At 38.8% G+C, this 24,991-nt stretch overlaps 4 protein-coding genes and 1 pseudogene across 5 annotated transcripts; 3 read left to right on the forward strand and 2 right to left on the reverse strand.

Moving 5' to 3' along the window:
- Positions 1–204: 204 nt before the first annotated feature.
- LOC112084059 lies at positions 205–1,831 on the reverse strand (annotated as a pseudogene).
- A 172-nt stretch (positions 1,832–2,003) lies between these two features.
- Positions 2,004–3,910, forward strand: LOC18994753. Of its 2 annotated transcripts, none has more exons than XM_006395980.2 (5): positions 2,004–2,278; positions 2,361–2,420; positions 2,868–2,989; positions 3,104–3,225; positions 3,329–3,910. In XM_006395980.2, the coding sequence occupies exons 1-5, from the start codon at positions 2,116–2,118 to the stop codon at positions 3,639–3,641; spliced, it is 780 nt and encodes a 259-aa protein (XP_006396042.2). In that variant the 5' UTR covers positions 2,004–2,115; the 3' UTR covers positions 3,642–3,910. The 2 variants fall into 2 exon arrangements, with proteins under 2 accessions (XP_006396042.2, XP_024008231.1); XM_024152463.1 differs by having other exon boundaries at positions 2,850–2,989; positions 3,329–3,909.
- A 161-nt stretch (positions 3,911–4,071) lies between these two features.
- LOC18991604 (putative F-box/kelch-repeat protein At2g29810) lies at positions 4,072–5,262 on the forward strand. The gene is made up of 2 exons (XM_024153316.1): positions 4,072–4,877; positions 4,926–5,262. Exons 1-2 carry the CDS (start codon positions 4,072–4,074, stop codon positions 5,260–5,262), a joined length of 1,143 nt encoding a protein of 380 aa, XP_024009084.1.
- Positions 5,263–6,208: 946 nt separating this feature from the next.
- LOC18991600 (putative F-box/kelch-repeat protein At2g29810) lies at positions 6,209–7,519 on the forward strand. Its single transcript, XM_006395982.1, has one exon. It carries the CDS (start codon positions 6,209–6,211, stop codon positions 7,517–7,519), a length of 1,311 nt encoding a protein of 436 aa, XP_006396044.1.
- A 5,837-nt stretch (positions 7,520–13,356) lies between these two features.
- On the reverse strand, positions 13,357–15,461 carry LOC112084149. Its single transcript, XM_024153318.1, has 4 exons — positions 15,306–15,461; positions 14,895–15,025; positions 14,228–14,778; positions 13,357–14,171 (listed from the first exon to the last, which is right to left on the reverse strand). Exons 1-4 carry the CDS (start codon positions 15,459–15,461, stop codon positions 13,357–13,359), a joined length of 1,653 nt encoding a protein of 550 aa, XP_024009086.1.
- Between the last annotated feature and the right edge of the window lie 9,530 nt (positions 15,462–24,991).

Here is a 24,991-nt window from a genome sequence, read left to right on the forward strand (position 1 = left end):
AATCATCACATTACCTACTTCTGATCTCCACAACAACCAAAGACCACCCCTCTGCCCATTAGCGTCAATTCTAAAAACGTTAGAAAACCCCAAACTTTGACAAATTCGACTTGCACTATCGCCTCCTGCGTGCGTTTCAAAAATTGCTAGTATATCAGTCTGGAACCTCTTCAGCATATACCTTATTGATCTGCGAAATTGGGTTTATTTGCCCCCCGGCAATTCCAAAATAACAGGTTCGTCATCACTACACTTATCAAGCTTTGAATTACCGGGGAACCCCGTCATGCTTTCTGGTGGACTTCCCCCCCCCCCCTCATCAGGGGCGCCACTTCGCATTTCCACTTCTCTCGGGCTTTCTTCCTCTGCATTTTCAATGGGACCCAGAGAATCGCTCCCCAACTCCATTTGGTTTTTCCCATCTCCTGCTGAACTCACTTCTCTACTACCCGTGAAAACCCCCCCTTCGCGACCAACAGGATTGTTCTCAACTCTTAGCCGTTTCCCATTCGTTGTTAAAGTTTGTTCTTCAGAGGCACGACCGAAGACAAGTCCCCTAACAGGCCTGTTGGATCTTTTCTGCTGCGCTTTAGGCCCATTTACCACACCCTTTGTACCATTCCTACTCGCTTGGGCTTTATTTTCCTTACTTCCCTCCTCTCGGCCCACATGGCCCTGGCCAAAAACCACCTTTTCCCGCGCATCACTCCCTTGAATAGGACCCTTTCCTTTCCGAGACTGTATCATTCGAAATTCATTTTCCTTATTTGCACCAGATCCAGTAATATCCTCCGAAGATATCTCCTCAATCTCCAAACTCCCGAATTTATTGGAAACGTCAATATTCACCGAATCTGGCCGAATAATTTCCCTGAGATTACGGCCGAGATTTCCTCCCGATTTTCCTGTCGCAACCACCACCTTGCTCTGCGGCGGCGCTACTCTCCTTCCGTCCCTTTTCACCGCCGTAAAGCCCTCACTTCCCTGCACATGCTCCCTTGGCACTGTCTCATCATTTCACACTGTTTGCATAGTCACCTCCTTCTCCAATGTGACTTTAGGACAGGAATGAATCAAATGTCCATAAACTCCGCACCCTGAACAAATATTAGTCAGTCCCTCATAGGCGACGAAGTATCTCTCCCCGTTAATGAGGATTGAACCTTTCAATGGCTTCCGTAAATCCACCTCCACACAAATTCTAGCAAACCGAGCCCTTTCAAAATTCAATGTGGTCAAATCAACTTTGATAGGCTTCCCTAACCCTCGTGCAATCCTCAGCAGGATCGATTGGTGATAAAAATTCACCGGTATATTGGATATTCGCACCCATACTGGCGTTGTAACGATATCATTCTTCAGCGGATCAAAATCCGGAGCCCAAGCTTTCACCAACAGATAACTTCCGAATACCCTCCATGGACCTCCGGTCAATGCTGCTAGGTACTCTTCCTCCTTCTCAAAACGCACCATAAAGAATTGCCTCGGGAGATCCATGACATACATAGCCCCACTAGGCTTCCATAGCTCCCTTAGCCTTCGACTTAACATCGCTATCGAAATATGCCTCCCCAATACTTTTACGATCATACAGCGTTTCCACAATCCATTCATAAACATCCAGCACCTCCTTCCCAATAGTTATTACTGGCTCCCCATCCTCCCCATCCGGGAAAGCCAAATCCATCCTCGACTCAACAAACTCGTCATCCAATATTGTCTCCGGCGACAACCTCCCCCCCACATTGCTCCCCACTACTTTTTCTGCCCATGAACCTCCCTTATCAGGCGGTTCTCCCAGAGGACTCTCCCTTCCACACATATCCACCATCGTAGCATCCTGCACCAAAACCCTCGAGCCGCCTAAATCGCCCTCCTCCATCTGCCCCTTCTTCATACCACAGGTATATTAATCTTCTTTAATATACTTTAGATAATAATAATTAAATTACTAAAAAATAATTAAAATAGTTTAAAAAAAAAACTAATCACCTATTTCGAGCACAGCTTTCTCTCCGTCTCCGATTTTTTTTAGCACAGCTCCTCTCTCCTCCGTCTCAGATTCCTCTCCGTTTAGAAAAGCTCTAAATTTCACTCTGCAAACCCTAATTTCCGATGTCAATTGAAAGAGATCATGCGACGCAGCAACAGCCGCCTAACTCCAGCACTCTCGTCGCGCACCCATCCGGAAGTAACGACGGAGAAGGCGACCGCCACGTCTCCGCCGGAGAGGTCTCCTATGACCGACCCTCGTTTGCTCGCTCGGATGGGCACAATGGTGACAATGATTCGTATCTCTTCCGTCACTATTATATTCCAGTTTCTTTCTTTCTGCTGAGTTTCTTCTCTAAAAATTACAGATGGGAAGCCTAATTTCGCCAAAGAGCTTTACAAAGAAAGTTTGCAGCTTTCAAAACCTGGTGAGAATCTTACTTCATAGGTTATACGCAATTGAATTCAATTTAAGTTTTGTCTCTTGCTTGTTTTGATTTTCTTATTCCAATGGTCTTACTTTACTAAGATAATACTTAATCTTGGTGTTTGCTGGGGTTTTTAGGATTTAGAGTAGGATTAACTTAAATGCATTGCTGATGTTTGATTTCCACAGAATCATTGTTTGGTTTAGGTAATGATGATCACATTCTCGAGAATTTTGAAAGATAATACTTTAGAAAGTAGGAATAGATGATCACAGTCTTTAGAATTTAGTAAGATAATACTTTAGAAATTAGGTAACGATGATCATACTATCATAGTTTACTAAGACAATACTTAATCTTTGTTGTTGCTGGGTTATTTAGGATTTAGAGCAGTAACTTAAATGCATTGCTAATGTTTGATTTCCACAGAATCATCGTTTGGTTTAGGTAATGATGATCACAGTCTTGAGGATTTAGATGGGTCCTTTTTCGGGAGTTCAGATGAAGAATCAAGTGAAGCTTACTCTATGAACAAGGACTCTGAGAAGAGACTTGAGCAATTTCGCATGGTATCCGTTCTAAATTGATTAGTTTCTAATGGCCTATTCACTATGAAAATGCTTTAAACCACTTTTCATCAACATTTATGTATGATTGGCATTTCTGCTGATTCAATATCATAGGCTGGATACCGTGATGGGATTACTGCTGGGAAAGAAGCTGCTGCGCAAGAAGGTTATAATGTAGGCTACAAGGAATCAGTTCTTGCTGGCTACAAGTTTGGTTTTGTTAGAGGTGTTTCCAGGTAAATTACTAGATTAGCTTTGTGCTCCTGTGATGTGGTTACACAGATTGTACATATCGATTAGTAGTCTAATACATATTCTTGTTTTGACAAATTTTTGAAGTGCGTTGGCTTTCCTCCCTGATGAGCTAAGAGAAAAGCTTATCGATGAACAAGAAACTAAAGAGAAGTTTCAGAAATTACACGACTCTGTGCATGCTCTCTCGACAGAAGCTGCAATGAAACTGTTTTATGGAACGCTGACTAGAAAGCAAAGGGAAGAGAAGAGTGGAGAAGAAGGGTCTGAGTCTGGTCCCGGTTCTGGTTCTGTTTCAGGTTCTGGTGTTTATGCCACAACCGACTTGGGAAGCTATGTTACTGAAGTAAGCTCTCTTCTTGACAAATCACCTAAGATTGAAGCTAAATTGAACACATAGAGGAAGAGAAGAGTGGAGAAGAAGGGTTTGACTCTAGTTCCGGGTTATAGCCACAACTGACTTGGGAGTTGAGAAGCTATGTTACTGAGCTAAGCTCGTAAGATAGACCTGAAGCCATGAACATCACAGCGAAGCTCTCATCAGATCTGTCTATGTTCATGCATGAACATCACAACCATTAAGTGATTAAGTTACACCTAACAATTTCATAGTAAGTTTGTATTATTTTTTGTTGGAAATAAAGATGATCGTTTTTTTTGGATGAAAAGCGATGAAATGATGGAGAATACAACTAACTCACTCGCTAAAATGAATTAGGGAATGAAATTTTACTCTATATAAATACCCAAGAGAGCTTTTAATTTCGTTTTCAAATAATCAAATTACGCTCGCTTTCCGTTATTTCGCTCCTGATTAACTTCACACGACGATGGTTGTAATCTCTGAAATTCCCGACGACGGCGATCCAAACAAGAAGCCGCAAGAAGAAGAGGTACAACATAATCTTCCGACTTCTTTCGCCGAGATTCCAAACGATATCATCGAAACCTGCATCGCAACAAGAGTCCGGAGATGCCATTACCCGGAACTATCACGCACCTCAAGGTTCTTTCATGGTCTCATGAAAGAAACGAGACTCTACGAAAAGCGCTCAAGCCTCGGCCTCGCCGAATCGGTTCTCTACGCCTTAATTCGATCCCCTCCTCACGATCCCCCGAGCTGGTACATCCTCCATGGTAACAACAACTCTCGGCGGTTGTGCAGAATCAATCTTGATCGCGCCATGCCTCTCGGATGCGCCGTCGTCACAATCGGACCGGAGATTTACGTAATCGGCGGATCCGTCGGCCAGAACATGCGCACATCGGGCGTGTTTCTCATCGATTGCAGGTTTCACAGGTCTTGCTCTCTTCCGAGCATGCGAATGGATCGCTACGGCGCAGCCGCCGGGGTAATCGACGGGAAGATATACGTGATCGGAGGCTGCGAGGATCGACCTTTGCCTTATGATTGTGTCGAAGTGTTTGATGTAAAGACTCAAGTTTGGGAAATGTGTGGCTTGAATTTAGCGTCAGAGACCAAGTTTGTGGCGTATGTGGTGATGGAAGAGAAGATCTACGTTTTGGATGCTCAAAAATGTTTTGCTTTCGAACCCAGAGAACGTAAATGGCAACATTGGTTGAAGAGACCCTGGTATAGGCCATGCTGTGTGGTGGATGATTTGTTGTATACCATGCTTGGACATTTCTTGTTCGTGTATGACCCAAAGGAGAACAGTCTGAGACGTGTGAGAGGTTTAGATGGCTTGCCTATTCTGTATGACCCAAAGAAGAAGAGTTGGAGACCTGCGGGAGCTGTAGATGGCTTGCCTTGTCTGGTTTATAATGAGTCTGAAATGGCGAATCTCGGTGGGAAGTTGGTGATTTTGGGTACTAGTGAACAGGATCTTTGGATTGAAGCAGAGAAGGAAGCAGTGAAGGAAGCACACCTTTGGTGCGTAGAGATCGCATTGGAAAGACGTGAAGATGGCGAGGTTTGGGGGAATGTCGAATCGGCGACGCTTGTGCTTACATCTGACATATCCCCTTCCATTGAGCTTTGTCGAACAGTTACCATTTGATGGTTTCTTACAGGTATGCTTCTGTGATGATGAGTATGTACTATTATGATGATGTTTCAGGCATTTTCTTTAGTCACCTAGGCTTAGTTGTGTTTGTTTTGTTCCTGAAAACTTGCAGGTGAAAGGATCTTTACTACATTCACCATTTGAGCAGCTTGTTGATCTTGACACCTCATGAGTAACTCGTCCTCTTGTTAACCTTTGTGTACAGTTTAAATACTATTTTACAAAATTAGCATGTGAGTAGATTTGAGGCCATTGCCTTTATACAATATTCTTGCAAAACTTGTTGAAATGTATCTTTGTTTAGCTATCTTTTGAGGGGGGTTTTGTGGGTGTTTCGTTCATACTAGCCGTTGTAAAAACTCTTCTTGATGATTTTTATTTTTCACATATCATATTACTTAACATTAAATGTTTTTTAACCAAATATAATATTATTTATCATATTATGTAATATTAATCTAGTTATATATACAATATTATAACCAAACACTTTTTGGTTATATTCTTAACTCCGAAGCATCCTTTTAGAGGAGGAATTCTAAAAAAAGTAAAAAAAAATAAAAATGTTGAACAGTAAACTATTTTATATAAGAAAAAGAACATTATCGTTTTTGTTGATGAAAATACAAGTGAAGAAAAACAACATTATCATTTTTCTATAAGTGATAATATGCCAGAAGAAGATTTAAGAAGGTGAAAAACTATACTTAAAAGAAATTTTGTGTGTTTTTTTTTTCTTCTGAAAATAAGGATGATCGTTTTCTAAAATGAGAAACGATGAAATGATGGAGAATAAAACGCACTCACTCGCTAAAATGAAATTACGGAATTAATTTTTACTCTCTATAAATACCCAAGAGAGCTTTTTTATTTCGTTTTCAAAAAAATCAAATTACGCTCGCTTTCCGTTATTTCGCTGCTGACTGACTTTCACACGACGATGGTTGAAATCACTGAAATTCCCGACGAATCTAACGGCGGCGACCCAAACAAGAAGCCGGAAAATCTCGAGAAGAAACCGCAAGATGAAGAAGCTCATCACCCCGAAGAACCAGAAGAAGACGACAAAGAAGCGAATCAAAACGAGAAACCAAAAGTAGAAGAAGACGAACAAGTAAAGAATCAGAACGAGAAACCGCAAGAACATAATCTTGGGATTTCTTTAACTGACCTTCCAGACGATATCATCGAAAGCATCCTCGCAAAAACCCGGAGAAGCAATTACCCGACGCTACAAGTCGTCTCAAGGATCTTGGACGTTTTCATCTCTTCTCCGAGACTCTACGAAACGCGCTTAACACGTGGCCTCGACGAATCGGTTCTCTACGCCTTAATCGGATTCCCTCCTCACGATCCCCCGAGCTGGTACATCCTCCATCGTGTGAACAAGATCTCGCGATTGTGCAGAATCGGTTGTTCGCTTCCTCCGATACCTTTTGGATCCGCCGTCGTCACAATCGGACCGGAGATTTACGTAATCGGCGGATCTTATGGGCAGTACATACACACTTCGGGCGTGATTGTCATCGATTGCAGGTCCCACAAGCATCGCTGGCTCCAGAATATGCGACGGGTTCGCTACTGCGCAGCCGCGGGAGTAATCGACGGGAAGATATACGTGATCGGAGGCTGCGAGAAGCGATATCAGGATTGGGATTGGATCGAAGTGTTTGATTTAGAGACTCAGGTTTGGGATACTGTGCGTGGTCCGTACCCTTACGCTAGCTGGAATTGGAAAAAAGGTTATGTGCCAGGGTCGTCCGAGTTTGTGACGCATGTGGTGATGAACGAAAAGATTTACGTTAAGGATCCTGCAGGTTGTTTTGTTTACGAACCCAGGGAACGTAAATGGTTTTGGGAAAACCAAGCAGGGAGTTTATGGCTCAGGCCTTGCTGTGTGGTGGATGATTTGTTGTATTCCATTGATTGTCTGCGTACGCTTGGACATTTACTGGTCGTGTATGATCCAAAAGAGAAGATTTGGGGACCTGTGAGTGGATTAGACGATGGCTTGCCTAATCTGTTTTATAATGTGTCTAGTGTGGCGAATCGCGGTGGAAAGTTGGTGATTTTGGGTGCTAGTCAGTATATTGATAGTTGGAGTTGGCCACGGGCAGAAATTTGGTGCGTAGAGATTTCTTTGAAAAGGCGTGAATATGGCGAGGTTTGGGGGAAGGTCGAATCATTGAAGCGTGTGCTTACACCCAACTTGTTCCCTGCCATTGAGCTTTGTCGATTTGTTACCATATGATGGTTTCTTGCAGGTGTGCTTTCTGGTGATGAATATGGACTATTAATAATGATGTTTTCAGTGCAATTTTCTTTAGTCTCAATGCTTAGTTTTGTCTTTTTTAATGAAAACTTGCAGGTCAAGGATCTTTATTGCATTTACCATTTGAGCAGCTTGTTGATCGTGACACCTCAAGAGTTACTTTGTGCACAGTGTGAATAGTCTTTTACAAACTTTAGCCCTGGAGTAGGTTTCTTAATCTCTAAAAAGGGAGAGGCCATTGCCTTTATACAATATTCTTACTAAAACTTGTCGAAATGCGTTTTTTGTTAGCTATCTTTTGGGGGATTTTGTGCAATTACGGTAACTTCTTTCTGTACAGTGTGAATACTCTTTTGTTAACTTCAGTTTACTTCTTTGTGCACAGTGTGAATACTCTGTTGTTAACTTCCTTCCTGTACGTAATCCATAAATCTGATATTACATAACCCAAGTTTGCTTCTAATATATGAGGCTATGATCAAAATATGAAATCTATGAGATGATGCAAAACAAACCAGTTTAGTTAACCGGTGGTTTAGGTTTTGACCTTATGGGGTAAACTACAACATCAAATTGACAAAAATAGAAACACCAGAAGCTATTTATAAAGTGCTAGATGACTAAATCTGCAGAACAATATATAACTATATGAGATCGATCCTCTCAATAGAAGAAAGAAAACCCTTTAGGGGCTCGGGTGGATTCTTCGGAACAACAATGGATTCTTCTTAGAATGTGGTATGGGCACACACAGGAAGAGGAAGAATGCACAACTTTGCTATGGGAAATGCAAGCATCTTGGTCACTTTTTAAATAAAAGATAGAAGTTGACAATAAGAACTTAAACCACATCATCAATGGCAATATCATCAATCTAAACCTTCAACAATACATTGTAGGCTTGTAGCTATTCGAAACTGGAGCTATATGTTGGATGAGATCAATAGCAAGAAAAGCTATTGTTGATTTGCATCCTTAGACTTTTTTTTATCACTGTTTGCAATCTATCTGTATATTCAAGACAAATCTAATAAACTATATAAGAATCCAACTATATATAAAAATTATTATCTCAGCAGAACAATAAACAAGGAAATCTTCAACAATTCAAACCCTAGTAATCATGACATTTCTCCTTAATTACGATTCCAATATCATTCGCAGCACCAACAAAACTCCAAGAAAGTTTTACACCGTACCATTTTCAAACCCTCCGACCCAAAGTTCCCAATCACATCACATACACGCAACAAAAACACTAGCTTCCTCACCATACATCCATAACCTTCGTTACTTCAACGGCACTTAACCAGTCGCGATCGTTGACGCGGCTCACTGTACTCATATCCAAGCCATGATCAATCCCTAGTGGAGGCCATGACTACGATGGTCTTATCCACCGTCGATTGAGTCGTTCTTGGCATGTTTAATCGACGATCAATCCAAAACTCGACACTGCGTGGGTCCAATCCGAATTCAAAATTTGACAACATCGCCAACAAAAGCAACCACTTATGTGGATTTCCTGCCCTGATCTAGGCGCCAGGGGAATTTAGCGGCGGAACCAATCCGATTAAAAGAAAATCTGATTACGTGCAAAAACCAATCTTCAATTCTGGTTTAGCTTCAATATTCAAGATTTTGATAGAGAACGAGAACGTGTGGCTTATTGGAACCATTACGGTGGGAGGATGAGCGAGATTACGGCTATAAAAACTGTGTTTCCTCACCGAGCAGGGAAAATATTCAAGATTAAGTACTCGTCTAGCGATTGCTTGAGTCAGATGGAAAGAGTATTCGAGGAAATGAGCCCTTACGTGTCGAAAAATTCAAGAGAGGCGTTTTGAACTATGGAGACGTTGACATTGGTAAGAATTTGAACTCCACGTATGAGGAAGGTAAAGTGTACAGAGTTAAGTATTTTAAGAATAACTTTGAGAGATTGGTTCAAGTGAAGACTACAGTTGATCCAGATAATTCCAGTGCACTCCGACCATTAGACTATTTATAATGGTGATTTGAATAAAATAATGATACAATGGTTTGTTGAAAACAGAAAAAGCTGAGTTGGATTAAAATCTGTTAAATGTTATAAAATTATATGATATTATATATATGAGATGAGATATATTTGTGTATATGTTATATAGCTATATGTATTTGAGAGAATAAATGACGAGAAAGAAAAAGAGGAGATGAAGAGGAGGAACGTGAGATTTGTGTTAGTATATATATATATATATGTATATAAGAGTAAAAGACGAGCGAGAGATGAGAGAAGAGAGAGAATGATTTTTTCTTATTCACTTCTCTATATTAATTATATTAATTAAGATAGCAAATTATCACATTTATATAAGATAGTAAGTCGGCTAAAGTTTAAGGCAGTAGATGATATAAGACTCGGGTAAGGCTTATAAGATTGTAAAATCGATGTTTGGTGGGATCAACACGCTGTCTTTCACGCTTTCTCGTGTGGATCAGTGGATGGAGATGGTAAGACAAGACTTGTTTTCACAAGGCTTGAATCGAGATGGGATCTGTCAAGCTGACTTTGACGCTTTCTTTTGAAGGATTGGTGAATGGTTGTGAAGTGGATCGAAGGCACCACAGAGATGATGTGAAGATCTCTGATACTGCAAAATTTTCTCTCGGTGAATCACACACGCAAAAACACAAGCAAAGACTCTCAAGCACAAACTAAGAGGAAAACAGCATTATTTTATTGATAGGGTAAAAAATGTGTCTACAACAGCTGCATGTAGGACTTGATTAATAGTCCATCAGCTTTGAACCTTCTAGGGTTTGACTCAATAAAAGAAAACGGCATAATAAACTGAAGACAACATGACTTGTAAAAAGTAAATAAGAAAAATGGCAAGACGTCTCATTTGGACAAAAAATGGAAAGTTCACTTAAACTAAAAAGAAAATAAACTAACTACGTGCAACCTTTCCTGGACTTGAAACGATGATCTCTGAGGCTCTCTAGCATGTTAGACACCACTAGGACACTTCCATGTTACCTGCACAAATCGTATAAATTGAAAATACCTGGTTATGGCCGGTTATGAGCTTGCTTGTTGTGGGGTTGAGTCGCGTTCCAGTCCATGCAGCTCATTAGTCTTGATGTTTTCTTCATCTTGAGTTCTGCTAACGTCATGTCTCGTGAATTCTTAAAGTATCTTCTTGTGTCCAGCTTCATGTCCTTCCTCTTGTTCCATTTGCTCGCTATCGGCTTCATGTCTTGATATTGTTGTATCTTGAAGCTCTGAGGCGGTCTCTTCGAGATTCTTGGTGTTCCAAGCTCAATTTCCTGCCAAATAAACATGTATACCTTGCTTGGGTCGAGGCTGGTCTTCTTTGAGGCTCAAACGCGCGAAGCCTTCCATTTTGTCTTGTTCGGGTGCTTTGGGGCTGTCTCGCATGTTGTACTCTTGTGAACCGGTTTTAAATGCATCTCCAAGCTCCATGGTGTTTAGTAAAGCTTCTACGGCCAAGTCGAACCGTTCCCTCAGCTTCCTTGTTTTGGAACGAGTCATTGGTGCTTCTTTGAGCACAGGAACAAGTGTTTGGTTTGATTCTGGTTCGATGACCTCATCATTCCCTCCCTCTTCAAGAGGTTTTGTCCTCAAAACTGTGTCACCTGCATCATAAGGAGACAAATCAGCAACATTAAAATGATGTGAGATATTAAACTCACCTGGAAGTTCCAATCGGTTTGCATTGTCATTGATCTTTTCTAGAACTTTGAAAGGCCCATCTCCTCAGGGTGCAAGCTTTGAACTCCTTTGTTGTGGGAATCTTTCTGGTCTCATGTGTACCCAAACCCACTATCCTGGTTCGAATACAAGCATTTTGCGTCCTTTGTTAGCTCTCTTTTTGTATTCCTCCGTTTTCTTCACTATGTTATCTCGGACCTTCTAATGTATCTTTTTCACAAACTCCCCTTTCTTAAGACCATCTAAGTTGACTTGTTCAGCTTGTGGGATCGGTGAAAGATCCAAGGGCGTTAATGGATTAAAACCATACACAACTTCAGAAGGAAACATCTTAGTAGCCGAGTGAGGAGCATGATTATAAGCGAATTCAATAAAAGGCAAATGATCTAACCATGTTTTTAAATTTTGACCAAGAGTGACCCTAAGTAAAGTAGATAATGTACGGTTTACCACTTCAGTTTGTCCATCCGTTTGAGGATAACAAGTTGTAGAGAACAGAAACTTGGTGCCAAACTTTCTCCAAAGGGTTCTCCAAAAGTGACTTAAGAACTTAGAGTCTCGGTCAGAGACAATGATTCTCGGCACTCCATGTAGTCTTATTACCTCTTTGAAGAACAAGTCTGCGGTTTGTGTGACGTCATTGGACTTGTCACATGATATGAAATGCACCATTTTTGAAAAAAGATACACAACAACAAAGATCGAGTCCTTGTGTCTGATCTTGGGCAAACCTAGTACGAAATCCATAGAGATATCCACCCATGGTGCATTACAAATAGGTAAAGGTAAGTATAAGCCATGAGGATGTAACCTGGACTTGGCCTTGTGGCAAGTAACACAGCGTGAACAATGTCTCTCCACATCTTTCTTGAGGTGCGGCCAAAAGAAGTGATCAGCTATTACTGCCAATGTCTTGTCCACTCCAAAATGAACCATGAGACCTCCACTGTGTGCTTCCTTCAGCAATAGCTCCCTTAAAGACCCTTGAGGAACACATAGCTTCTTGTCTCGGAATAGAAACCCATTGTGCAAGTGGTATGAGCTAAAAGCTCCTTTGCCATACCCTTGATAAGCTTCTCCGAACTCTGGATCATCTTTGTATAGCTTCTTGATGTGCTCAAACCCAAGTACCTTTGCCTCCATAGTAGAGATCAATGCATGTCTTCTTGAGAGTGCATCGGCCACTACATTTTCTTGCCCCTTCTTGTACTTGATCACATAAGGGAAGGTCTCTATAAACTCTAGCCACTTAGCATGGCGTCTCTTAAGCGTGGTCTGTCCTCTTAAGTGCTTCAAGGTCTCGTGATCGGTATGGATAATGAATTCCTTGGACAACAAGTAATGTTGCCAAGTCTCCAATGCTCGGACCAGGGCATTAACTCCTTGTCATAGATAGGATAGTATAGTGTGGCTTCACTGAGATTTTCACTAAAGAATGCCACTGGTTTCTTTCTTTGATGTAGCACAGCTCCAATTCCCACTCTTGATGAATTGCACTCCACCTGAAACATCTCCTCAAAATCGGGTAGGACTAGAACAAGTGCTTGTGTTAAACGTTTCTTCATGGCTTCAAATGCTGCATCTTGAGCTGGACCCCATGAGAATAACATGTTTTTCTTGATCATCGCGGTGAGTGGGGCTGCCACCGTGCTGAAATCTAGCACGAAACGTCTATAGAAGCTGGCCAATCCATGAAAACTCCTGACATGACCGATTGTAGTTGGTGTAGGTCACTCTCGTATGGCCTTGATCTTCTCCTCGTCTACTTGTAGTCCCTGTTCACTTACTACAAAGCCTAAGAAAACAAGCCGGTTAGTACAAAATGTGCACTTCTTAAGGTTAGCATATAAGCCTTCTTGCGAAGTGTTTTGAGCACTAGTTCGAGGTGTTGAAGATGATCATTAAGGTTCTTACTATATATAAGTATATCATCAAAATAAACAACTACAAATTTAATTATATAAGCTCAAAGAACCTGGTTCATAAGGCGCATGAAGGTGCTTGGTGCATTAGTTAAGCCAAAAGGCATAGCTAACCACTCATACAAACCTTGTTTGGTCTTAAACGCGGTTTTCCACTCGTCTCCTTCACGCATTCAAACTTGGTGGTATCCGCTCTTTAAGTACACTTTTGAGAAGATTGTGGATCCACTCAACTCGTCCAACATTCTCCATGTGCCATCTTTCTTTGGCACTAAGAGAACTGGCACAGCACAAGGACTGAGGCTCTCACGGATATAGGCTTTGTCCATTAAGTCTCGCACTTGTCTCTCCAAATCCTTAGTCTCCTCGGGATTCATTCTATAAACTGGCTTATTGAGCAATGCTGATCCGGGAACTAAGTCAATTTGGTGCTCTATTCTACGAAGTGGTGGTAAGCCTGGATGTATCTCTTTGGGAAACACGTCTCTAAACTTATTCAGTATAGCTTGCACTTCGGGTGGGAGCTCAGAGTTACTCATGCCTGTGCTCAAACACTCTTTAAAAATCATTAATAGCACGGTGCCATTGGAACTCATGGTTTTACAAATATCACTAGATGATAAATAAAGATTGTTTCTACTTATCTCGGCCTCTTTGTTCATATGCACTTGCATTTCATGTACCTCGGTGGGGCTAAGAGGAGCAAGATTATACTTATGCTCCTTGTGCATGAAAGAGTAATGGTTGGTGCGGCCATTGTGGTTTTTTGCTCGGTCAAACTGCCATGGCCTGCCGAGTATTAGATGCCCTGCTTGCATTGGCACCACGTCACAAGTGACTTGATCATGGTACTTACCAATACTAAAAGGCACGGATACTTGCTCGGAGATCTTGAGCTCGGTTTGATTGTTTAACCACCTTAACTTGTAAGGGCGATGATGCTTTGTCTTCTCAAGACATAATCTGTCTAACATGTACTTGCTAGCCACTTTAGTACATGAACCACCATCTATGATAAGGTTACATACCTTTTTTTTACGGTACATCTAGTGTGGAAAATGTTTTCCTTTTGGGTTGTCTCCTCGGGGTGAACAAGAACACTTAGCACTCTGCGAGTTACTAGTACTTCACCAGTATCAGGGTATTCAAACTTTTCATCTATGTCATTAGAGTCATCTTCTTGCTCATCTTGAGACTCGTAATCCCCACTTGGTGTGATGATCATGACTCGTTGGTTTGGGCACTCCCTTGATATGTGATCCATGCCTTGACATCTAAAGCATGTTATGTCATGAGTTCTTGAGGTATTGTTAGAAGACTTATCTTGCTCAGCTCGGTTGAACTTGGGAGCCTCGGCGTTTTTGCCTTTAAACCTTGAGTCAATCTCCACGGCTTTGCCCTTGTCTACTGGTTTAGAGCTGCTGGTGTTCCATGTTTGATTCGTATGGTTGCAGTTGGTGAGAGTTGTTTTGCGTTTGATTTGCTGCTCCACTTGCACGGCAAGATGCAACAAATCGTGCAACCCATTGTATTGAGCTCTCTCCACCTTTCTTGTAAAAATTGTGCCATTAAGGCCTCCTCCGATTCTTTTAACTCTAGTGAGTTCATCAGCTTCTAAAATTCCTCAAAATACTCATCTACACTCTTGTTTTCTTGAGACAACTTGCGAAAACGGTTTTGTAAGTCTCTATGATAGTGTTCAGGCACATACCTGAGTCGTAGAAGGAATTTCATGTCACTCCAAGTTATGAACGGTCCAAAGTGTGGCCTTCTTCTCTCGGCCACGTTTCTGTCCCACCACGCCAATGAATTGCCAGTGAGCTGTGCAGCCCCAACAGCCACCTTCTTGCGTTCAGTGTAGCCATAGCACTCAAAGATGTGCTATAGTCGTCTCCCAATCGAAGTATGCTTTGGGATCAGATTTTTCTGCAAAAGTGGGAGGTGTTAGTTTAAGATCATGAGTTTGCTCTCGAGTATCTACTACCCTAGCTGAATTTCTCCTTAGAGGATCCTTTCTCCTCTGATGTCGATGTTGAAGAGGGTCGGATGGGAGATCATCCTCCAATCCTGGCATCTCTTCATCATCACTTGCTTAACCAGCTGGCACTGGTGCTCCTCTAACCGGGTCTCTCCTTGGTTGTGCTTCAACTCGGTCGATCCTTGCTCCAAGCTCTTGACGTATGTAGCCCATTTGTTGAGTCATGTTCCTCAACTCTTCCCTCAACGCGGTCATCATTTGAACAAGAGCATCGTTCGGAACTGGCTCTCCATCGGCCATGGTGCTAACTAGGTTTTCTTAAATGTCCTTGTACTCACCAAAAACAACAAAAGATCAACGTACCACAGAATAACAAGGTCAACAACTCTCTTACAACAAACTAGCTCAACACTTAGATAAATTAAACAAGCCTTTTATGGGGTTTTCGATTTTGGAGATTTTAAATGAAACTAAAGACAACGGTAGTAAACTAACAATGCAACTGATTTTTTTTTTACTAATGAATACGCAAGCAAACGCTAGATTTTTCTAGGGTTTTCGGTTTTATGAATCTAAAGAAACTAAACGAGTGTGAACAAAACTAAAAGGTGCAAGGGATAAAAACCAAAGGCAGGAACCTTGGGCTCTGATACCAAAATGATATAAAACTCTGATGAGGCTTATAAGATTGCGAAATCGATGGCTTGGTGGGATCAACACGCTGGCTTTCATGCTCTCTCGTGTGGATCAGTGGATGGAGATGGTAAGACAAGACTTGTTTCCACAAGGCTTGAATCGAGATGGGATTTGTCAAGCTGGCTTTGACTCTCTCTCTTGAGGGATCGGTGAATGGTTATGAAGTGGATTGAAGGCAGCACAGAGATGATGTGAGGATCTCTGATACTGCAAACTTGTCTCTCGGTGAATCACACACGCAAGAACACAAGCAAAGACTCTCAGCACAAGCTAAGAGGAAAACATCGTTATTTTATTGATATGGTAAAAAGTGTGTCTACAACAGCTGCATGTGGGAATTTATTAATAGTCCGTCAGCTTTGAACCTTCTAGGGTTCGACTCAATAAAAGAAAACGGCATAATAGACTGAAGACAACAGGACTTGTAAAAAGTAAATAAGAATAATGGCAAGACGTCTCATTTGGACACAAAAATGGAAAGTTCACTTAAACTAAAAAGAAAATAAACTACGTGCAACCTTTCCTGGACTTGAACCGATGATCTCTGAGGCTCTCTAGCGTGTTATACACCACTAGGACACTTCCATGTTACCTGCACAAATCGTATAAATTGAAAATACCTGGTTATGGCCGGTTATGAGCTTGCTTGTTGTGAGGTTGATTAAATCGCGTTCCAGTCCATACAGCTTGTTAGTCTTGATGTATTCTTCATCTTGAGTTCTGCTAATGTCATGTCTCGTGAATTCTTTAAGTATCTTAATGTGTCCAGCTTAATGTCCTTCCTCTTGTTCCATTTGCCCTTTATCGGCTTCATGTCTTGAGATTGTTGTATCTTGAAGCTCCGAAACGGTCTCTTCGAGATTCTTAGTGTTACGAGCTCCATTTCCTGCCATTAAACATGTATACCTTGCTTGGGTCGAGGCTGGTCTTCTTTGAGGCTCAATGATAACTTAGACTTTTCAAGGCTCTAAATGAGGGGTTATCAATCCATTTTGTCACTTTGCAGTACAAAGGGTATCAATCCATCATGTGTAGACACTAAGATGCAGGATCAGTTCTTAATTCAAGCCAAATGAGTGATGTTTTGGTTACTAATGACAACTAAGAACTTAAAACAAGAATGAAAACTAATGATCAACTTAAACAAGCAAGTAAGTAAGCTAAATGAGATGAAATTGTATGTATGATGATGAGAAAGGTCTTAGACATGATAGTGGATTAGGGTGCCTTTGGTGCTAAACTAGTGAGCTAATGAATCATGTGATCAAGCAAACCATTCAACTTAAACATCATTAAGTAAGCTAATCCTCTCATGAAGGCATTAACATCTATGTTAAAACAGTTTCCAACCTAATCATCATTAGTGAAACATGAATCAACAAGCATTGAGAACCAGTTTAATCTGTCATTTAAGCATATAAACAATCATTCCCATGATGAATAATACTTAAACCTCTAACAACCTTGGTTCAGGCATTTCATCAAACACTTTTGGTGCATGAAATACCCAGAATCTAGACCACATATGATGTATATGGATCTAGCATAGAGAATAAGTTGTAGAGAATGGAATATGAATGATCTAATCCCTAAACTCACTAATCTAACACCTAAGCACCCTAATCTACATATCTAAGACCTTAATATGGGGATTACTCACTAATCATGCTAATCTCTCTTAAACCTTTGCAAGTTGAGAAGATTGGCATGATTAATGATGCGAAATGTAGATGGAGAAGATATATAATGATGAATTTGCAGCTTTAAACACAAAGATCTCTCAAACTCTCTTCATTAGAACTCTTAAAAATCGATAATACTCTTCTCAAAGGGGAGTCTTTCACCAAAGAGGCAAGAAACAAAAAGAATAAAGCTTCAGTCCTTGGGGTAAAACCCTAAAAAACTATATATAGGTTCTAAAACGAACCGGGTCAACCCGCAACAAACCGGGTCCTGACCCGGATTTAATGGGTAAAATGACGAGTGTGCGAGTTGGTCAGGAGCTTCCCAAGTCGCATGCCCAAGTCGCACAGCCAAAGAAGCAGTCTTGTGAGCCTTAAGTCCTTTAGTTTCAGCCGCATGCCCATCTAGGTGTGTTCTGCGAGTCTTTGTGCGATTCAGTCTTCCTCCTCTTCAACTCGCATGACCAAGACGAAATCTGGGAATAATATGTGTGCGACTTGGTCCTCCTTTAGTCCCAAGTCGCATGCCCAACTCGCATGATCCTAGAAAGAAGCTTCAGCGAGGTAGAATCTATGTAAGCCCAGCCGCATTACTCTCTCGGTGTAAAACGCGAATCTTCATGCGGCTCAGTTCCCTTTTCTCCTTAAATCGCACGACCATGTAGCAGGAGCCTTCAGAAATATGTGTGGGATGGTCTTCATCACTCCCCAGTCGCATGCTCAAGTCGGTGTAAATTGCGAGTCTTCATGCGGCTCAGTTCCAAGCTTGGCCAACTCGCATGCTCAAGTCGCACGCTTGTGGACTTAGTATTTTTCTTGCTTGGGAATCTTAGACCTTACCCAGTGTTACCTTACTTGCACATCTCAACACGCAGCTCAACCCCCAGACATTAATCTCCAGGCATTGCGAGTTAACCAAGTCACAAGACTATCTCGCAGGCTTCAGGTCTCCTCGGACCACTTCACATTCGTGGGAGAGTAACTCCCAGGATACTGGTCCAAATGGCGCGATTCTAACTTCAGTGGAAATAACACTCAGATATCTTCAACTTTTGTGAAAGAACCTTCGGCGCTTGGGAAGTGGAATGTTCCCTGGAGGGCTCATCTTCGCAGTGCATTGACACGGCCAGAAAGAGGCTTCTAGACATGCGTCCATTCCAGAAACGTTATCTTCTTGCTCATAGCTCCAAATTGAATGTTATCAAACTTTCTGGAAATAGGACTCAAATATATCAAATCTTGATGAGGGCCCTCTAGACTGAATCGGTCTGGAAGTGCATCGTCCTTCGCATTCTTCGGAGCTCATCTGGTCGGTCCAAAACAGTAGCGAGACAGGCGTGCCTTCCGACGAGCTTAACTCTCTGATCACGCCTCCAAATCCTATGACTCCACCTGGAATCATTATCCAATCCTCTCCAACTTTGGTGAAGCACCCGACAGCTGAATCGACCGGCAAAACCTTCCGGTAACGCGATTTCTGAAATGTGTTTGTACCCAGAAGTTTTGGCCGAGAGACCTTAACAGCGGTACGTGTTTTGGCCGAGAGGCTCACTCGCGGTACATGAAAATCGCCGAGAAAAGTTCCCTGCGGTACGTGAGAATCGTCGAGAACCTCCAAAAACCCATTTTCACCATCTTTCAAGTTCTGATCGCCATTTCTCTTCCTGGTTTCACCTTTTCAACTCCAAATAGCTCCAAATACACCTGATAAACACTCCAAACATGCAAAGACTCATTGGGACCTAATGCAACTCCTAAGCCCTAAAACAACACCTAAGGACCTAATATGCATGAGAAAATACATGATTTGGAATGAAATGTACAACCTAAATGATGCAAATTATGAACATATCACTCAAACGCACGAAGCCTTCCATTATGTCTTGTTCGGGTGCTTTAGGGCTGTCTCGCATGTTGTACTCTTGTGAACCGGTTTTGAATGCATCTCCAAGCTCTATGGTGTTTATTAAAGCTTCTATGGCCAAGTTGAACCTTTCCCTCAGCCTCCTTGCTTTGGAACGAGTCACTGGTGCTTCTTTGAGCTCGGGAACATGTGTTTGGTTTGATTCTGGTTCGATGACCTCATCAGTGGAGAAAATATATTATAATAATAAAAATGGATAATCATTATCTATTTTATAACACTTACCTTTGATTATCCATCACCGCCGATATATCGCGTACTGCCTCCTCGTTAAAAACTTAGTTATAGAAAATCCAGTGGAATAAAAACCATGAAAAATAAAAAAAAGTACAGTGATGTAATCTCTCTCATGGAAAGATGAATCTTCTTCTCTTCATAGATCGTTGATTCATCTTGATCTCGTCGATGTAATAAACTATCTTCATTGGAATTATATATTCCTTTTTAAATACATATCTTCTTGCGTGTTCTTTGATGCTTCAGTAAAAACCTTGTTATGGAAAAATCCAATGGGACAAAAACCATAGCAAGGAAAAAATGTATCCATGCGTATTCATACTTCTTCTGGAAGTTCTCCTCTTTATATGTTTATCTTTGTGCGTTTTCTTTACTGCCTCGTTAAAAACCTCATCATGGAAAAACTCATTGGGATAAAATCATGAAAAGAAAAAAAAGAGTACAGCCACGCATATCATTACAATTCTTCCCCTGGAAACATCATCTTTAGGAGATGCATTCCAATTATATACACCATCTTTTTGGGGAATCTTTATATGTAGAGTGTTAGTGAACAAATTCGTATGATCGTCATTCTTGGATCCTTGGACTTTGGCCCATAGTTCGAGTTAGTCATGCTCTTTTCATGAAATATATTATCTTGACTTTCCAAGATCTCTCATTTCAAACCCTTTTTTTGATCAATGTAACTTGACCAAATAAAATTTCTCAGATGCTTCAGGCATCATTGATCCTTCTGGAATTTTAATCAATACATTACTGAATGTGATTACATCCATGACCGGAGAACATCAATTCTGATCTTTGAGAAAAACTGTCCTACAAACCGAGTTTTATATCTTTTGACTTTGTTTTTCTCATTGTTTTCGAACAAAGAGCCATTTGGTCTCGAAGGACATACATTTTCAGGTGTAATGATTATGAGTCCTACAATATTTTCTTTTATTGATTCTTCTGGAATCTTTTCATTTTATTCTCTATTTTTCTTTCTCTTCAGGAGAGTTTTAGAGTTCATTGGCCTCATTTCTTTAAAAATGTAAGGAGGATTAAATAGCACTTTCTTTAAAAATGCCTAAATCTGAGCTTTTCTATATTTTAGATCCTGCTGTGATATTTTGAAATGAGATGTTCAATTGGGATACCTGCAAAATAAACTGAACACAATTTTTTTCTCTAAAATGAATCATATCTTACGACTAAATCAAGGATCAGTACTTTCTTTTATCTATGTATTGGTTAACCTTAACTAAAATTATTAAACTCATGCAACATATACTCATCAAGTAGAGTTTCCGGGAACATAATCATTAATCCTTCAGGGAGTATTTCTTTCGCAAATCAAGTCGCTCATTTTCTGCCAGACTTGATATTACTTTTAATTTTTGGACTGCTGGTCCAAAAAATTTCTCATTTTTCATATGAGCTTAACATAAACTTGATTGCCTTCTTTGGCCAATATGTTATCTTTCGATACTCATACATAGAGATAGATTTATGATCCTCATTCATATAGTGTACTATCTCATTATTGTCGACAATTATTTTTTCTTTGATTTCACTTTTTGTAATGACATGGTTAATCGAGATCTCTTTATCAATGATATCATTCAGGTACCTGATTTTATTATTAACCAAATCAACGAGTCTCTTCAGGAGATTCATCCTTTTTTCAACAGATATTTGCTCCCTTCCGTTTGAGGATTTTATATTTGGAACCAAAGTAATCTATCACGTTTATTACGTGTCATAGACTCTTTATTGATAAATCGTCCTTGTGGGACATATTCTTGGAGCATTTTGAGCTAGAATTGAGATTTTATTTCATTGTATGTCTGGCGTTTACATATGAATTATCCTTTTGAACTTCAGGTTCTAAATCATTTATACGAGGATCCATAATTTCCAATGATAATTCATTTTGAAAAATCTCATTCATTAGCTGTTCCATACCAAACATGGAGATTAAATTTCACCATTTGTTGATTTTGTGATCTTCTAGATTATCCATAAAAGTGTGAACATAATCTTCTGTATGTTCACCTTACTATTAATGTGGGATTCTTTAATTCTCCCCCCCCCAATCTTTGGGCCTTGTATTATGCATCAAATCCTTAAGTGGACTCTTAATACCCCATGTGTTGATGGCTTTTCTTGCCCAATCATCTTGAACTGTTTTTCACCTACTTGGGTATAATTTGGGGACTGCTTAAAGAAATTCAACCATCATATCAGATGAATTCGTTTAAAAAAAAATTGGTGATACATCTCTCATGATGGTCTCATTTTTATTATCGTTAAGCCATGCTATATATGAAACATTTCTATGAAAAACTTCTGGTTTCCACATAAATTAGGTTTTTTTACAATAAATCTTCAATACTATTATTATACCAGGATGGCTTAAACCGGTTATGTTATATACTAGTAAACTTTGGGTTTACTATCTTAAGAAATTTTTCCATCTTTATGCATGTTTTTATCATGTATTTTCTAGAATGTTTTGCTCTGCTGGAGCGTTTCGTTCTTTTAGAACATCTAGTTTCTTTTAAAACATGTAGCTCTTCCGGAGCGTTCTGCTTATCGGGAGCATTTCGCTCTTTTGGAGCTTTCCATTATCTTTAAATTTTTCTTTTCTATAATGTTTAGTTCTTTGAGAACTTCTAGCTCTTCCAGAGCTTTTATCTCTTCTAGAGCTTCTAGCTCTTCCAGAGATTTTAACTCTTTTGAAGTTTTTAGTTTTCTGGAGCTTCTAGCTCTGTCGGAAGTTCTAACTTTTAAAGACATGCATGTTTCACTGTCTTTAACCATATTAATAAAATAAATTAAATAGTTAAATATAAATAAATAATAAAACAGAAATTTAATAATTATAATGTAAAACAATTAGTATATATGTTAGTCGTCTTCTGGACGAAAATTCAGTTTTTCAGGAATGCTTTCATATATATCTTCTAAATATATTTTTTTATATAGTTCTTCTCAAATTTTTTCGTATATATCTTCTGGACATTTTTTTTATTCAGTTCTTCAAGAACTTTTCTGAAATGTCTTCTAGACATTTGTTTTCAAACTGTTCTTCAGGAACCTTGCATAAATGTCTTCGAGACATTTATATATGGAGGCCGTGATCTGAGGAGACAACTACCATATGATCATAAGTGAACCATATATTTGATCTGAGAAGACATAGCCTACTATATGATCATGATGATCGTGAAGACATAACTTATCATGATGATCGGTTTGGAGATGACAACGCCTATCATCTCGACCATAATAATACATAAACATAAACGGAATGAATATAAATCAAATCTCACCTTTTTGGTATTACAATAAATATCACATTTTCGGTATTTGATCAGATCGAGAGACGATCGTGCTGATAACGTGTTATAAAACTATATTATATTATATATATAAGGTGAGATATATTTGTGTATATATTATATAACTATATGTATTTGAGAGAGTAAGCGACGAGAAAGAAAGAGGGGAGAAGGAGAGGAGGAACGTGAGATTTGTGTTTGTGTATATATATATATATATTTATATATATGTATATGAGAGTAATAGACGAGAGAGAGAGGGGAGAAGGGAGAGAATGATTTCCTCTTATTCACTTCTCTATATTAATTAAGATAGTAAACTCTCACATTTATATAAGAGAGTAAGTCGGCTAAAGTTTAAGGCGGTGGAGAACATATATTATAATAATACAAATGGATAATTATTATCTATTTTATAATATTAAAAAAATTCAAGAGGTTGAATTTGTGAATATAGAGAGACAAAGAGACATATGACATTGTGTGATTGTTTGAAAAAAATTATTTTTTAATTACTGAAAAGATAATGACATGTGTTCAATTTGTATTGGTTGCTGAGATTCTTGATATTTTTTTTTCTTTTCTCCAAATCATTTGAGATCAATTATTTCATAGAAAATTATATTTGAATTTGAATTTTTATTATATCAAAATTCAAAAAATTTCATTCTCTATTAATAGAAACTTGTTTCATTTAATTTGGACACAGTAAAAAAACCATTTTTTCAGTATATTTCTTATTTCCTATTAGCTTCTAAGAAACTCTTGTTTATTTCTTTATCCATTTTTTTAGTGTAATAGATCCGAATAATAACTTTGTTAGCTCCCAAAATTCTTCTAGTTATCCTTTTAACTATCTAAATCTTAACAATTGTTTGTGAGTTAAAGTTATGTGTGTCTTATTTAGTTTTGTCATATGTTTATTCTTGTATTGTATTGCATTTTAAGTTTTTATAATATTATTTGATTTAATAATAATTATTTAATAAGAAAAGATATAGTTGAAATTTAAAATATGAAAGAAAAATATTTTTAAAATATTTAACTATTTTACTATTTTAATTTGATTTTATTGTAATCTAATATTAATTTATAGTCAAAACAAAACATTAGATAAAATAAAAATATGAAATTAAAGTAATGGGTAGAGTGTTGAATTTTATTAAAGAAAAGTATCGTAGAGTGTAGGGTGTTAAAAGAGAAAAAAAGGTTTTGAAAAAAAAACCATTGTACATAGTCTTATAGACACTCTTATGCAATAGATAGGCAAATAGGAAGTATTTAGATTCAATAGAAAGACAAATATAAAATAGATATTTTCTCTTGAAATGAATTTTGAATAGGTCCCACAAAAGTACAGATGTGGCAGTTTGTCATTTGATAGCTATTTTTTATTCTTTTTCTTTTCTCTTTTCTTCTTACATGTTATTTTTATTTAATAATTGATCATTTTTTTAAAAAAAAAATTATATAATTATTTTTTATTTTTTAAGATCCATAAGTAGAGCTCTCTTTTATATCATTTGGATACCAAAAACAAATCTCAAATTTATAAATGTTTGGTGTTTGTTTTGTTGTTAGATTTCAATGAATTATGTATGTTTGGTTTGTTTTTATTGATAATTACGAGTGTTGTTTGTTGATTGAAAAATAAGTATATTATTTGAATTACTAATATTAGAGATTTTTATATATTAATCAACTCTAATTAAAAAATATTATATATCAATTATTTTTATATTATAAAAAATTATTTTTGTGATTATAAATTTATTAGTAGCAATAGTATTTATATCATATACAAGATATATAAAATAATGAAGATAATATAAATAGATATGATAAGTTTTATATGATGAAGTGATGTAGCGGAAAGAAAAAATGAGTTGGAGGAAAGACATATTAATTTGCTTTTCTACTGTGGAGTTGAATGTGAATTGAAAAAAAGGAAATAACGTGGAA

The sequence above is a fragment of the Eutrema salsugineum genome, unplaced genomic scaffold, assembly GCF_000478725.1.
Source record: "Eutrema salsugineum unplaced genomic scaffold, Eutsalg1_0 scaffold_5, whole genome shotgun sequence".
Lineage (NCBI taxonomy): Eukaryota > Viridiplantae > Streptophyta > Magnoliopsida > Brassicales > Brassicaceae > Eutrema > Eutrema salsugineum.

Excerpts from the sequence above, each read along its gene's own strand:
- LOC18991600 (XM_006395982.1), top strand. The coding sequence starts at position 6,209 with ATGGTTGAAATCACTGAAATTCCCGACGAATCTAACGGCGGCGACCCA.
- LOC18991604 (XM_024153316.1), top strand. The coding sequence starts at position 4,072 with ATGGTTGTAATCTCTGAAATTCCCGACGACGGCGATCCAAACAAGAAG. Across the intron at positions 4,878-4,925 it reads GATGATTTGTTGTATACCAT|ACGTGTGAGAGGTTTAGATG; the intron begins GCTTGGACATTT and ends GAACAGTCTGAG.
- LOC112084149 (XM_024153318.1), bottom strand. The coding sequence starts at position 15,461 with ATGGCCGATGGAGAGCCAGTTCCGAACGATGCTCTTGTTCAAATGATG. Across the intron at positions 15,026-15,305 it reads CACAACCAAGGAGAGACCCG|GTGGCTGTTGGGGCTGCACA; the intron begins GTTAGAGGAGCA and ends GAACGCAAGAAG. Across the intron at positions 14,779-14,894 it reads AAATTCCTTCTACGACTCAG|AGTTAAAAGAATCGGAGGAG; the intron begins GTATGTGCCTGA and ends TGAACTCACTAG.
- LOC18994753 (XM_024152463.1), top strand. The coding sequence starts at position 2,116 with ATGTCAATTGAAAGAGATCATGCGACGCAGCAACAGCCGCCTAACTCC. Across the intron at positions 2,279-2,360 it reads TCGCTCGGATGGGCACAATG|ATGGGAAGCCTAATTTCGCC; the intron begins GTGACAATGATT and ends TAAAAATTACAG. Across the intron at positions 3,226-3,328 it reads TTTGTTAGAGGTGTTTCCAG|TGCGTTGGCTTTCCTCCCTG; the intron begins GTAAATTACTAG and ends AAATTTTTGAAG.